The 15,098-nt window shown below is 34.2% G+C and overlaps 1 protein-coding gene and 1 pseudogene across 1 annotated transcript; both read right to left on the reverse strand.

Annotated features, from left to right (window-relative positions):
- Nucleotides 1-364: 364 nt before the first annotated feature.
- Nucleotides 365-6,360, reverse strand: LOC129298767 (cellulose synthase A catalytic subunit 3 [UDP-forming]-like; annotated as a pseudogene).
- A 4,602-nt stretch (nucleotides 6,361-10,962) lies between these two features.
- On the reverse strand, nucleotides 10,963-13,168 carry LOC129298765 (cytochrome P450 71D10-like). The gene is made up of 3 exons (XM_054937208.1): nucleotides 12,214-13,168; nucleotides 11,984-12,085; nucleotides 10,963-11,577 (listed from the first exon to the last, which is right to left on the reverse strand). The coding sequence occupies exons 1-3, from the start codon at nucleotides 13,105-13,107 to the stop codon at nucleotides 11,062-11,064; spliced, it is 1,512 nt and encodes a 503-aa protein (XP_054793183.1). The 5' UTR covers nucleotides 13,108-13,168; the 3' UTR covers nucleotides 10,963-11,061.
- Nucleotides 13,169-15,098: the final 1,930 nt, after the last annotated feature.

The following is a 15,098-nucleotide window of genomic DNA, read 5'->3' on the forward strand; positions in this document are numbered from 1 at the left end:
TCTTAATAGCAAACACCTGAAATCAGCACTCAACTTGTGCAATTAAATTAATAATGGCAGTAAAGTTAAGGGTCCCTTGTCTGTTGAATAAAGAATCACAAGAATGGAATCGCCAACAAAATAGATACAATCTTGATGACTAAACGTGAGAATTGCATTGGAAAAAGAAGACTAATGTGACCAAAACAGTGTGAAATGTAGACCATATATTAATTCACATCTAAAAGATAGCTGAAGGCTTACCTTCCACTCCTTCTTCTATATCTTCAGATTGTATATGGGGATGGTTGGGTCAACATGCTTGCTAGATTTTCTTGTCTGAGCCTTTCTTACTAGATTTGAGCTCTTCTTTCGACTTCCACCACATAATGAAGACAGCAATCCTGGCTTTTTATGTTTAGGTTTGAGAGGAGGTTCATAACCATACAACGCAGTTCTGTTGAAGACACATCCAGTGCCCACATAAACAGGGCCTTGAATCCCATCCAAGCCTCTCAAGTTTATCTGTCATGCAGAACAACATGAAAGGGGTAATAAGTATCACCTACTAAGCATGGAAGGTGATATTTCAACAATGTCAAATGCCAGCATCACCATGACACACTGCAGACAAGCATAGAAACAAGGGGGAAAACACAGTGCAGAATATACGTATGGAAGAACAGGTAAAAGACTCCTTATCACACATCATTGTTGCCCCCGTTTATTATTGTTCATTTCTACGAAATTTATAAAATGTTACTACTAAGCATTATAAAAATAGTTTCCCAGTCTTAATGAGGCAGGAATTAATGTCATTCAAAGTACACAAGCACACATGCAGGCACATACGTACATATGTATGTATGCATGTGCGCCTGTATGCATTATTAAAATTTAAAATTTTATTTTCTACATTTGTTTATGTCTAGAACTTTTGTCTATCTTGGTAGGGCTTGAGGCACAATGAAGCTCTTCTAAATGAACACAGATCCTTAACATAGTGTATAGTTATTGCATTACCTGTTCACAACTCACAATGACAAACCAAACATAAAAGACCTAGTCTACACAAGGCCCAATCAAGGAAAAAAGATAATTCACTGTTACCAAGGGGAAAACATTTTTTCTGGTTGGGGCTGACATCATTGAGGAGAATCTCAGAGAAGATGGTTGAAAAAAAAAGGAAGGGGGGAAGAGGGTGGAGAAGGAGAAAGATCCCTCGAAAGCCAAGCATCAACAAGTTGGGGGCATGAAGAATGGTTTGGTTCCTCAACCTCTGCAACAAACATTGCTAAGAGGGAGCTCCAACTTTTTCAAGTTAAATTGCATGCTCCTCCTTCTGATTACTAAACTTTCCCTCACCGGGAGTCTGAGATTCCATTATCCCCAACCCCCACCCAAACAGAGTCTCAGACTTAAAAACAACTTCACCCACTTCTTATGCAGTAGAGACATGTCAGGATAAAAAAAAAAACTAATATCTAAATATATATCTCCTGTTAAGGAGGTAGTCGAAGTTTTTTCTGAATGCTTTTGTTGCACAAGTAATATAGACGCCTTGCTATTTCAGCTTTGCTGGAAAATGACATCCAGCACTTAAAATACAAAGCTACAGAAGTAGTATTTTTCTCCAGTAAGAGTAGAAGTGGATATTTAAAGGAGAAGTTTCAAGAATTAAGACTTAAATACATGATACATGCCAAGAAGGATCACAAAATGTAACCAAATGCACCAAGAACAATAAATAACATGCCATGTATATCAACACCAGTAACTGAAATCAGGCATTGCTAAATAACAGAGAACAAATAAATATGTTGCCATAAGATACTTACATCAAAGAAAACTGTATTACGATTGGCATATCGATCATTCCTATCAATACCATCAAACCTCTGCGGAAACTGCACATAGCAAACATGTTTCCAAGGTTTGGATCCATCATAAAGCACATGGCTTCCCTCAAGGCTTTGCTGTTGTTTATGTAGTGATCACAATCAAGATTCAGCAGAAAAGGTCCATTTGTGAGGACAGCTGAAACTCGAACCTGGAACAATTATTTATCATTGTTAGTGAGAGAAGTGTCAAAAGGTGAGTAACTCATATTTTCAGTTGCAAATACTCACAAGGGCATTCATAGCACCAGCCTTCTTGTGATGTGGAATCCTGGACGCTTTTCACGAGAAACATAGACTAAACGCGGAAGTTCATTGCCCTCTGTGTCAAGCCCTCCACTTTGGCCCAAGAAAACCTACAGATGGAGAATGCAGCTTAGTGGTTTAACAATACACTTGCAAAAATGTGAGTTGTAACATCCTTGGCATTTCAATTAAATTTTATCGATGCATAGAATAAGACTTTTACATATTTGATTGACTATAAAGTTAGAAACATAATACAAGTACCCTTGAAAAGAGCAGGATATAGAAACAACTTTAGGAATTTATTCAAAAATTAATAATTAAAGCATAACAAGCTGTCCAAAGCCATCTATCTTTCTTCACAGAAGAAATCAATCAAGCAAAAAAAAGAACTACTTGGATCATTCCAGGATGATCTCTGGTGTTGTTTCCAGGCCATGGAGTGCCATCTTGCATTACCCATCCTTCCTCTGGAATTTTCTGTGCCTTTGCAACAAGTGCATTAATACGAACTTTAAACTCTTCATATTCTCTCTGTGAAGAAGAGAAGCAAGTAATCATAAAAAGACACCCTTAAGGAATTCCAACACTCAATTTATTTATGCATGTGCATGTACAGAGTAGTGTAGTCCAATTAATAGGTCACACTCTTACCTTCATGGCTCTACGATCTTTAACAAATGATGTTTGAATCTTGTCTTTCAAGTAGTCAATCTTCTGTGTAAAGTACCACTCTGGTGCCCGAGGTTCAATATTATATTTTTTGCTGAAAGGAACCCATTTCCTTGCAAATTCTGCTGTCTCTGAAAGAGCTTCAAATGTTAGCATAGCAGCACCATCATCAGAGACATAGCAAGAGACCTTATCCACGGGATAATCAACTGCAAGTATAGATAGTACAGTATTTGCAGTCACAAGTGGAGGCTCCTTTAATGGGTCAACAGTACTGACAAAAATATCAACAGCTGCTAGCTGCGATGGTTCCCCTTCCCGGTCATATCTGCAACTCACACAAATTTAGTATCAAAAGAATATCGAAATGAAAATAGAGAGAGAATCCAGACATCTAAAAGTTTTACCTCAGGGCCAATCTGTCAAGATATGTTTCACGGTTTTACCGGTAACCACTTAGGGAATTGATCCAATATCCAGGAAATGGCAAACCAAATCTCACATATAACTGATACCAACCACAATGCATATGCATTGTGCACAGGATTTGTTATTCGGTAATGCAAGAAAAGCAGAGGATAATCAGCCGCAGAATGATGACCATACGATATGGATTTATCCTAGATGATGGAATTGAAACTTTTCTGGAAAGGGGTTGCCGAGCCTCATCATTTCTGCAACACAGATAATATACACAAGTGACTAAATTGAATGACTTTGGTTAATAAGCATGCAATTGTCAACTACACATACAACATCTTGATTACAAACACTCCAGGGTGAGTCATTATATACCAAAATATGGAAATAAACGTGCATGGCTTTAAAAAATCCACTTGGAAGTTGCAACCAAGATTTATCACTCATGATCTAAGAAAGAAGATACTCACAATAAGGAATCGTCCACAAGCACATCAGTACTAGCATCAATATCTCCAGCTCCTCTCTCAGAAGCAGCTTGGCCTGTGCTCATTGGAACAACATTCTTTTCCTGCTTCATCTTCCAACCATCAACCCTTTCTTTCCAAGCTACATTGCCCAATCCTGGATCCACAGCCCTAATATTTGCTGCAAGAAAAATACAAGATTGTATCTCAAGTTACTATTAGATAGCTACATGAGGAAACAAAGCAATATATGTGCATAATAAATGAGAATAATTGCAACAAGAGGGAGTAGAAAAGTTACGTGATTGATTAACATCAGATGAATATGGAAGACAATGGACACGCTTCCCACCACCAACTCCAGGGGATGCCATTGAAAGCCTCTCAGGTGAGGCTGCAGATAATTCTCCGGAAACCTGAAATTGAAGGTTCATGAAAATAAAACAACTAAAATATCATTAAAGGATCTTTGCCATATGTGGTTGAAAGAGAAAGCGCATTGTCCCCCCACCCCCCAAAAAAGAGAGAGAGAGAGAGAGAAAAGAAAACAATATCAGAAGGTAAGGTTAGGAAGCTAAATGAATGACCTCTTGCCCACTAGTTAGCAAAGGAATGTGGTTGTGAGAAACTTCTTTATCATAATTTGGAGCACTAATCTCCTCTGCCCGCCCATAGGTCATCTGCCAACTTAGCATGCGCTCTGAAATTTTTTGCTTTTGGTTCTGATTCTCTGAATCATAATTCAGGTCACTAGCACCATCATCAACAACACCATCCTCCTCCCCGTCTCCAAGAATTGCAGGACTTCCTGGAATCAATTAGGAAAATAATCATGGGAGTCACAAAATAGCAGTTACTAAAAAATTAAGGGCATTGCCTTTTGCCCTTTCTTTCTTTCTTTCTTTTTTTGCCTGATTACAGGGTATTGCAAATCAAAACAGAAGTTGTGGCATCAAGATGTACCCACAAGTAACATGAAGCTAACAGGAAAGTTAACTAAGGTGAACTAGAGTGGGAAAAGAAACTTCCTTAGCAAATACTGACCCAAATATGCTATGAATTTGCTTTGAAGTTTGCACTCTATGCATAAAAGACCTCAGAATAAGTTTATTACTGAGAACCAAGTCCCTTCTGATCCCCACTGATCAATTTCACACATAGTATAAAGCACCAGTGCAAGCCCCCTTATTCAATGAATCCCAATCTCATAGGTAAGTAAAGCCAATATAGCTTAAGCAGTGGACACATTGTTCCAACTTCAGCTAAAGAATCTGATATATGACATTGAGATAGAATGATTTCTTCAAATTGCAACACTTTCTGGTATATCCATCCCAACAGCGAATGACTCTAGCATTATATCTATGAAGAGTCGTCAAAATTAACAATCACTAGACAACATTATATAGAGTCTATTACCTTTGTGTCTCTTGTACCGGGTTTTGCACTGGGGGCAAGACTGATTTCCATCCTTCCTTTCATACTCATAGCACGGCCTGCAAACAGGAAAAGCACAAACATCGCAAGCAATGAATGGTTCACCATCTACAGTCTTCCCAACATTATCACCACATATCTGGCAGACTTGGGCACCCAATGCCGTCTTAGGCTTTGCCTGATCGCATATGTATAACCAAAAAAAAAAAAAGTTAGTAAACCAGGTATTGAAACTTGAAAGTGTTATGGAGAATCAATCAACAGTAAGTGCAACCAAACAAGGAATAACTTTATAACATTTGAGGAAACAGATGGAAAATATGAAGTACTCTCACCCCAGCTTCCCCTTCTGACTCCATAAGCTACTACTTTTCTCTAAGGGATCAAATGATAGTCCAAGCTCAATAAGTTATATAATTGCAGAGAAAATCAATTTGGAAGCATTCTCTCTTGCAGAAATGAAAGCAGCTCCTTTTGTTCCTGTAGAAAAGGAAGCTCGATCAGACCCTAAAACAGTTTTCTACCATCCAACAAGCAATTTCAACAGTGGAAAAGTATAGATCTTTGAGGTTAAGATCAATTACAGAAAAATGTCGGATGAATGAAACGAAACATGAGAAATTAAACCACAAAAGAGTTGGTATGCATGACAGAAATAACAAATTGCTTTTCCCAGTGAAATTTACTTCACAAACAATATTCATCATCAATCAAGCCTCAAGTTCTTGCTAGCGTTCAAACTTAGAAGTTGACTCGATTTTCATTCCCTAGCTTTCCCCAGCAGCCAAATATTTCAGTATAACACTTTAAAGGCGCAAATTGACTCAAAAAAGCAAACTTAACCACCGATCAACCGCAAAACAGATAAAAGACCCAGATTGTGAGAAGCCCCACAAGGATTTTTCGACAATGAAGCCAAATAAACGAAAATAAAGAGACGAAGAAAGTGTAGAGTCATCCTAGTTCAGCAATTCTTATCAAGAACTGAGATACAACTCATACGACGTTCACGAGGAGTCATCAATTAAAGACCAAAACCGCATTGACTAACCGTGAGAGGGAAATCATAGAGACCTGGCTTACCCTTTCGTGGAGATGTAATGGAAATCCGCAAAATACAGAAAAACGGCTTAGAGTAAGGAGACCACACCGCCGACAGCTTTCAGTGAGCGGAACCAGAGAAACACATTTCATACACAAAGTCACAAACCATATCTTACTTCCCCAACATTTATTCTCTTAAAATTAAAAAATGAATTTTTGTGTATTTATTTATTTGATAGTAGCGACGTAGATTGATTTATTATTTATTATTTATTATTTATTATTTATTTTTAAGTTTGTTGAGTACAGAACTAAGAAAGCAGCGTGGGCACTGGGCAGACAAGGTCGCAACAGCTGGGGTTTTCAATTTGACAAGGACATTGCCTGAATCTGAGCTGTTGCCCTGCGAGCGTGTGTGGACATTGATTGGCCAATCAAAATTTGCCATGTCACTCACATGGTCTAACCTTACACGGCTTTGTTGTTCGATGAAAAGTGAAAACTGTTCCATAAACTTCTTTGTTTATCTCCCAGGATTAAAGAAAGGTCATGTGAGTGGAAAGATAATAATAGACACAAACACATAAAAGTTGATGGAAAAATTATTTTTACTCTTTGTGGATAAAGCTTTTTTTATGAAGTTCTATGAAATCATAGCATGTTTGCGTGCATCATAAGGGTACGTATGAAGGATTTTTTTTGGTAAACAAAGATATATTTTTCTATTAATTTCATTTTGTTTAAAAAGTAATTTAATTGTGGTTTAAACTTTAATTCTCTTCATAAAATTTACCAACTACTCAACATGTTGGCTAAAATTAAAATTATATTTCTATTTAATGAAAATTAATTAACCTTTTCATATTTTTATTTTATCAAGTAACTAATGAATTTTCTTTTCATGAGAATGGCTTGAGTTTAGAGAGAAAAAATATGGGGAAAAAAATAGGGAGACTGTCATTTGGAACACTTGTAAGAGGATTCTTGTTACTTTGACCCAATAAAACAATGACTCGTTTTGAAATTTATTGTCATGATTTATTGTGTTGATTTTTTTCGAGTGAGGATCAAAATGTTTATAATTATCTTATAAGGGACACAGATATCACTCTACAAAATATACAATAGGTTGAGGATAAACAGTGTCATATACTCTCTAGTAGCATATGTTAGTCATGAACAAAACTTTTTTTTTTGCTTACGCATGCGATATCCTAGACAAACCATCTTTTAGGTATAATAATGGCCCAAACTAATCCAGATTCGCTTATGGTCAGGCACCTCAAAAGGTGGGAGAGCTAGCCAAAGAACATTTTTCCATACCTAAGTAGAGATCGAACCCTGACACTTGGTTAAGGTCATGAACAAAACTTTAATTATAGATGTATATCAATTTTGTGAAATATTTAGTTATCTATTCTAGAAGTATTCTTATGTCACATTTCAATTTCCCACAAGTGCTTATGAGAAATGCAATAAATAGGCTGTCTTGTATCTCGAGTGTTTTCATGCAATTTTTCTTTCACTTTCTTCTCACAAAAAAAAAAAACCTAATTCTATTATGATTCTATTTATATATTGTTTTCAATGATTTTGTCAAGTATCTAGTTATTTATTTTAAAAGTATCCTTATTTTACATTCCAATGAGTTCTCTTAAGAAAGGTAATAGATGGATTGTGCCTCATATCTAAAATATTTGCATGCTTTTTTCACTTTATCTCCCAAAAAATCTCTTGTGATCCTAAAGTATGTCATTTTTTATGATTTTGTGGAGTATTTAGTTGTCTATTCTAAATGTATCCCTATACCACATTCCAATGATTGATTTTGGAAAACAAGATAAATGGATCATTTTGTATCTAGAGTGTTTCCATGTGGCTTCTCTTTCACTTTTGCTCTCACAAAATCTACTAAAATCCTATGTGTATGTTGTTTTCTATGATTTTGTAAAGTATTTAGTTGTCTATTATTAAAGTATCCCTATCCTGCATTTTAAATGGTTTGCCTCATATCTAGGGTGTTTCCATGCATTTTTTTTTCTCACTTTATTTCTCACAAAATCTATCCCCGCCCTAAACTTATGTCATTTTTTATGATTTTGTGAAATATTTAGTTATCTATTCTAGATGTACCCCTATACCACATTGCAATGAATGCTTTTAGAAAACATAATAAATGGATTGCCTCATATCTAGAATGTTTCCATATAGTTTCTCTTTCACTTTATTTTCCATAAAATCTTTTATGATCCTAAATGTATGCGGTTTTCTATAACTTTTTAGAGTATTTAGTTGTCTATTCCATAAGTACCCCAATGATATATTCCAATGGGTGCTTTTGAAAAACACAATAAATAGACTGTCTTGTACCTAGAGTGTTTTCATAAGGTTTCTCTCTCACTTTATTTTTGGCGAACTCTTTTATAATCCTAAATGTATGCATTTATTATGATTTTGAGTATTTAGGTTTCTATTATAGAAGTACCCCTATGCCACATTCCAATGAGTACTTTTGGAAAATGCAATAAATGGGTCACCTTGTATCTAAAGTGTTTTCATGTGGTCTCTTTCTCATAAAATCTCTTTTGATTTTAAATGTATGTTGTTTTATATGATTCTATGGTGTATTTAGTTGTTTATTCTAAAGATACCTCTACGCCAGATTCTAATGAGTGCTTTTGAAAAATATGATAAATTGGCCATCTAGTTTCTTGAGTGTTTCCATGCATTTTTTCTCTCACTATATTTCCTGCAAATTTTTTTATGATCCAAAGTGTGTGCTGTTTTCTATGATTTTGTGGAGTATTTAGATTTCTATTCTTTTTTTTGGGTAAAAAATTAGATTTCTATTCTAGATGTACCCTTTTGCCACATTCCAATAAGTGCTATTGAAAAATGCAATAAATGGGTTGCTTTGTAATTAAAGTGTTTTCATGTAGTGTCCTTCTTACTTTATTTCCCATAAAATCTATTCTAATCTCAAATGTATGTCATTTTCTATAATTCTGTGAAGTATTTAGTAGTATATTTTAGAAGTACTCTCATGCCACATTCTAAGGAGTACTTTTGGGAAAATACGATAAATGAGCCACCTTGTATTTTGAGTGTTTTTATTTAGTTTCTAGAGTATTTTCATGCACTTTTTCTCTCATTTTCTTCCCCACAAAACCTAATTCTATTAGGATCTTACGTATATGTTGTTTTCGACGATTTTGTTGAGTATTTAGTTGTCTATTATAAAAGTATCCATATTTTACATTTCACTGGGTTCTCTTAAGAAAGGTAATAAATGAGCCACCTTATATCCAAAGTGTTTGCATGCTTTTTTCACTTTATTTTCCAAAAAATGTGTTATGATCCTAAAGTATGTCGCTTTTTTTTTTTTTTATGACTTCACATTCCAACGAGTGCTCTTGGAGAACATAATAAATGGACATCCTCAAATCTAGAATATTTCCATGCCGTTACTCCTTCGCTTTGCTTCTGATGAAATATCTTCTGCCACATGACTCTCTCTTGCATTCTATTTAGCACATTCAATATGAAACTATTTTTCATTCATCCACCATTCATCTAGTTGTCAGATGAAATTTTCTGGTATATCGTCCATGCATGAAAAATATTTGAAGAAATGAAAGCATTAATTAAATACCTGCATTGGGTAAGTCATCAACATGTGTGGACAAAATAGAGAGATAAAATATTCTAACATTTAATAAAGGTAAAATGATAAATATGAATATAATAATCATTGAACTATTTTATAAATATGATCAAAATAAATACTACCCCTCATATAAACAGGATGGGAGGACTATTTAGTTACTCTAGAAATCTGTTTGCTCAAGTTTTCTTACAAACGATTTATTTAGAGTTGTACTTTGATACCGGGGCATTTGCAGACCCTGCAACATCACCTTGCTTTCTATCTTTCTTGTTTTGGTACTGTTGTTTTTGTTTCTTAATATTAGTTGACTGTTTATCGCAAAAAATAAAATCCTATCTATAAACATATATTTTAAACAACTATGAACTATTTATTTAATTTATAAATAAAATCATAAATTCAACGAGATTATTTTCACCAATATGCGATGAGTACAGTGCAAATGAGTAATGAGACTTGGGAGCTGGGCTGATCCATTTAGAAATTGCCTAGATGTCTTTTGGGCCCTTGGACTTGGATCCCTCCCTCATCGTTTTTCAATCAACACACTAACAGATAATTTACAACACAGACACACAGACACACACCCACAAGCTGCAACTTTAATAAATGTAGTGTAGTTGTATTGTAAAGTTTGTCAAATTACTGTAAATTTACAATAACATATATGGTAGTCTGATATTTCTTTTATTTTTTATTTTTTATATGTTGAAAGATCACATGTAATCCAGAAAAAAGAGAGAAAGAGAGACGTGTGATCCATTATAAAAGATAAGTAGTTGATAAAATAACTATATTGAAAATAAATGTAAGACCTGAAATAAAATTATAAATTTAATTTAAACAAGGTGTAAGAAGAAGTAGGTATACAACCTAGTGAATTTTTTTTTTCAGAATTTAATTTATACAAAATAAAAAATATTAAATTAAATTAGTTGTTGTTTCTATTTTTTATATGTATAAGATAATAAATTATAGAATAAAATATAAATAAAATAAAAATAATAAAGATAGACTATTTTATTGTTTAAATTTTAATTTAAGTGGAGATAATACATCATAAAATAATAAATTAATTTTTATAGTTTTAATACATGCATGGTAACAAATTTTAAAATAATTTATGTGGAAATAAAACAAGTTTGGGTATATTCTTAATATGGAATGGGCGAAACATCATTCAAGCGGTAAACACACACACACACACACACACACACACACACACGAACCTCTAAGAGGTATAACAAATAGGAACTAAATTCAGATCGTTCTTCCTTTTCACTGTGGAACCAAAAGACTCATCCATGTTCAAATCCTCAGGCTTCATACCTTGTGGAAGTTTCCAATCAAAATGGTAAAGCAAGTTAGAGAGTGACAATTCTATAACAGGTATAGCAAATGTGACTCCAGGACAGATCCTTCTTCCAGCACCAAATGGGATGTACTCAAAGCTAGAACCTTTGAAGTTGTAATCAACCATTGTATCAAGAAACCTCTTAGGTTCAAATCTCTCTGGTTTTTTCCAATACTTGGGATCTCTTCCAATGGCCCAAGCATTAATTATAATCTTTGTCTTAGGAGGTATCTCATATCCATTGATTTCACAACGCTCACTGTTCTCTCTTGGAATCAACAATACTGTTGGTGAGTGTAGCCTCAGAGTTTCTTTGATGATAGCACCTAAATATTTTAACTGGTGAAGCTTTGATTCATCTACATACCCTTGGCTTCCAAAGACTCTTCTTACCTAATGAAGAACCAATAAACAAATTCTCTTAAAAGTCAATTCAATATTTTTCCTTCAATTATCGATTTACTTCGTTGAACTTTGACACAACATGATATAATTTTTATAATTTATTGAGTTAAAAAATTATATAAATTGAATTGTGTTGGGTCAAAAAACTATAAAGACTGGTTTAATTATTTTGAGTTTAGAAAATATACATTGGAACTGAGTTGTCCTCAATCAAAATTCATTTAATAATTGATAATTGAGAAAAAGATCAATTTAAGATCAAAAGTTATATTTTTTTTCTTGTAAATTTTCAAATCAATATGAATAAATAACTAATCCAGTATCCTAACTAAGAATCATAACAAAAACTACAAAAATATTAAGAAAACAATGAAAGTTCAATTTGTGTCTATACCTCTACTTGTGCCTCCTTCATAATCTCTGGATTTTTGAGCAATTCTGACACTGCCCACTCTATGGTACCTGCTACTGTTTCAGATCCAGCAATGAAAACATCCTGAAAAAGGGATTCATAATTATTATAATAATAATTATTATTATTAGTGCACAGTGTGAGTTCATAAAATTACAATTATATATATAACACCTGCATTTATATGACAAAGTGACACATATAAAACTAACCAAGAGAACAGCTTTAATGTTGTCAGGAGATAAGGGGATCTCAAAGTCATCGCCACTTTGAATCTTGAGAAGAACATCAACAAGATCCTCCTCTATCATCTCTCCAACGTTACTATTGCCTTTCTTTTCTTCGTGGTTTCTGATGATGTCTGCTAAGATTCTATCAGTGTCTCTCTGCACCTTCATAGCTTGAGCTCTCATCCCAGTGATGGCACTGATAAATTTCAGTGAAGGAAAGAAATCAGAAATTGAAAACCCAGTGCTTAGCTTTATCACTTGCTCTACAACCTGTAAGATACGCTCTATGTTCCGTGTCTTCTTCCCAAAAGCCGCTCTTGCAACTATAGAATTCGTGAGTGAAAAGATTTTTGGACTGAGATTCATGACAGAACCTTCATGTTCAGAGATGTTCCTCACAAGTGCTGAAACCTCTTCTTCTCTTATCCTTCTGAATGATTGAACTCTCTTTGCTGAGAAAAGCTCTAAAGTACAGATCTTTCGAAGTTGCCTCCAATAGTTTCCATACGGGGAAAAGGCGATGTCTGTGCTATTGTAACAGAAGACCTCAGAAGCAAGAAATCTGGGTCTGTTTGCAAAGATCTGATCATGTGTTTTCATGATTTCTTTGGCGTATTCTGGTGAAGACACTATGATATGAGAAAGCTGACCAAGTTGAAGGTGCATGAATGGTCCGTACTTGTCGGCAAGATTTGCGAGAGAACGGTGAGGTAGAGAGCCACCAACAAGTTGGTGTAGGTTTCCTATGAGAGGTAATTTCCATGGCCCTGGAGGAAGGGTTTTGATGGGTTTCTTGGAAAAGTAGAGTTTGTGGATCACGAGGTAGAAGAAGAAGAAGGTGATGAAGATGATGGAATATGGGATCTGTATCTCCATGTTGAAAGAATTATAATTAAAAAGTAAGGTTCAGTTTGTGTATCGAACTAATGCTTTTATAGCACGACACACTGTTTCCATCTAACAGTTTAAGAAGATGCATTGAGGTGAGTGATACATCTCAACCCAAAATTTTAAAAATATTTAATTTATGATTTTTTTTATTTCTATTTGATGTGAACTCAATACAACTCAACTCTATTTGAAGTGAACTTTTTTTATTTTTTTTTCATGTAAAAGTCAATTCACACTTATCATCCCAATACATTTTGTCTAATTTTATAACTCAACTTGAGGTGGGAATTATAATTTATAGCACGATCTCGACAATGTATTTTTGTGTGTTGATCGATCTCTCGTTGCTTAACTATGAAGTGTCATCTTGTATTTGTTTTTAATAAAAATAATGCAGTCGTTTGTGACAATAAAGTAAAATAATATAGATAATAATAAAGTAAAATGGAAGCCATCTTTACCTTGGACACTAAACTCTTTATATAGTTTATTGCCTTCTCTATCTGATCAGGCAGTGGAATCATCATTTGCTGGGCTGCACAATGATTAATTTAATCAGACCAATTAAGTTTGTATAATTTCGAGAAAATAACAAATAATAATAAAAGTCCTGATTTGAATCCGTCCATGCATGAGCGAAAGAGAAATTAAGACCTTATAGTTTTCATTTGATCTGTCATTTCCTCAATTGTCAAATTTTAGTTATACCTCGCTATTCCTCATTTTTCCTTATATATTATTAATAAAAGAAGAATCTTCTCAACGAAACCTGATTTTAGTGAAAGAAACCAATTTCTTATAATATAATGAATCAATATTTAATTTAAATATCTATTTAATGCATACATTTAATATCCGACTTTGCCTTGAATAGAATGGTTTCTGATAAAATGATACTTATAAGTAATAAATATACTTATAAAATTAGAATAAAGAATGGGATATACTTAAATTAAACAACTAAAAATACATTACAAATTACAAAATCCATACATAGAATTGATAGAATGATATTATACCAATATACGAACAAAATAAAAAAAAACCAAAAGTTAATTAGTCTTTCGTCGGGTTTAACGGCTTCGTGCTTGGTTATTAATGTTATTATAGTATGAGATATATGCATGTGGGATTGCAGCCACTGGGTTGTTCTGTTCAACGTACTGCAGCTGAACGGAAGCAATTAAATATTCAGATCGGAGTGCCCAGCAGAATCCAAGGAAGATGATAGAATATGAGACTTGTATCTCCATATATTGATAGAATGGTAATTAAAAAGTGGCAAAAAGTGTACATGTAAACTTTTAAATGTTAACATATTAATTAAATTTCAATTTTCAAAATAATAATAATTGAAATAAAGAATTATTATTTAAAACCAACCGTATTAGATGAAAAGTAAAATAAAATAAGGATTTGGATTCAATGAGTGGCACGAAAACACTTATTTAATGAATGTCTTGTGTGGCACAATAAAAACAGTTTTATTTAATCAAACAATTGTTACAAATTTTGTCATGTGTATGATACTTAGAATCACCAAATCTCAAGTTTTTGAAAGGGATCGAATGTATATCAGATCCAGATTCTCTCCCTACAATCTCTCCATGCCTCTCTCCCTACGTAATATCATGCTGTCCACACACCACTTACTTGATCCAACGGGTCCTACTTTGCTGCATATATATGAGTATTAATAATTAAATGAAACGCGTGACGTTTTGCTGCATTGAAATGCCATATCTGTCAACGATAACACTTTCCCGGTGCCGCTTTCTATCGCAACCCGAGGCCACCATTCTGTGTCTTGGAGATAAACGTAGCTGTTCAACGTTGGAGAAGAGATAGATGTGGTCATTCCGTGTCGGAGAAGGAGATCAATGTTTCTTTAATTAATCACTGTTCTCAGTGCCTCTCGCCAACATCACAAGATTGAGTTTTAGGAGATGGATGCGACCGTTTCGTGTTGGAGAAGA

Source organism: Prosopis cineraria, unplaced genomic scaffold (assembly GCF_029017545.1).
Source record: "Prosopis cineraria cultivar Desert tree isolate PC_DT_omini unplaced genomic scaffold, ASM2901754v1 PC907, whole genome shotgun sequence".
NCBI classification, from domain to species: Eukaryota; Viridiplantae; Streptophyta; class Magnoliopsida; order Fabales; family Fabaceae; genus Prosopis; species Prosopis cineraria.

What these genes read in the sequence shown, in the direction of transcription:
- LOC129298765 (XM_054937208.1), bottom strand. Translation starts at nt 13,107, where the DNA reads ATGGAGATACAGATCCCATATTCCATCATCTTCATCACCTTCTTCTTC. An exon ending in ACATTAAAGCTGTTCTCTTG is followed by an intron (nt 12,086 to 12,213) that starts GTTAGTTTTATA and finishes TCCCTTTTTCAG; the next exon opens with GATGTTTTCATTGCTGGATC. An exon ending in TGAAGGAGGCACAAGTAGAG is followed by an intron (nt 11,578 to 11,983) that starts GTATAGACACAA and finishes GTTCTTCATTAG; the next exon opens with GTAAGAAGAGTCTTTGGAAG.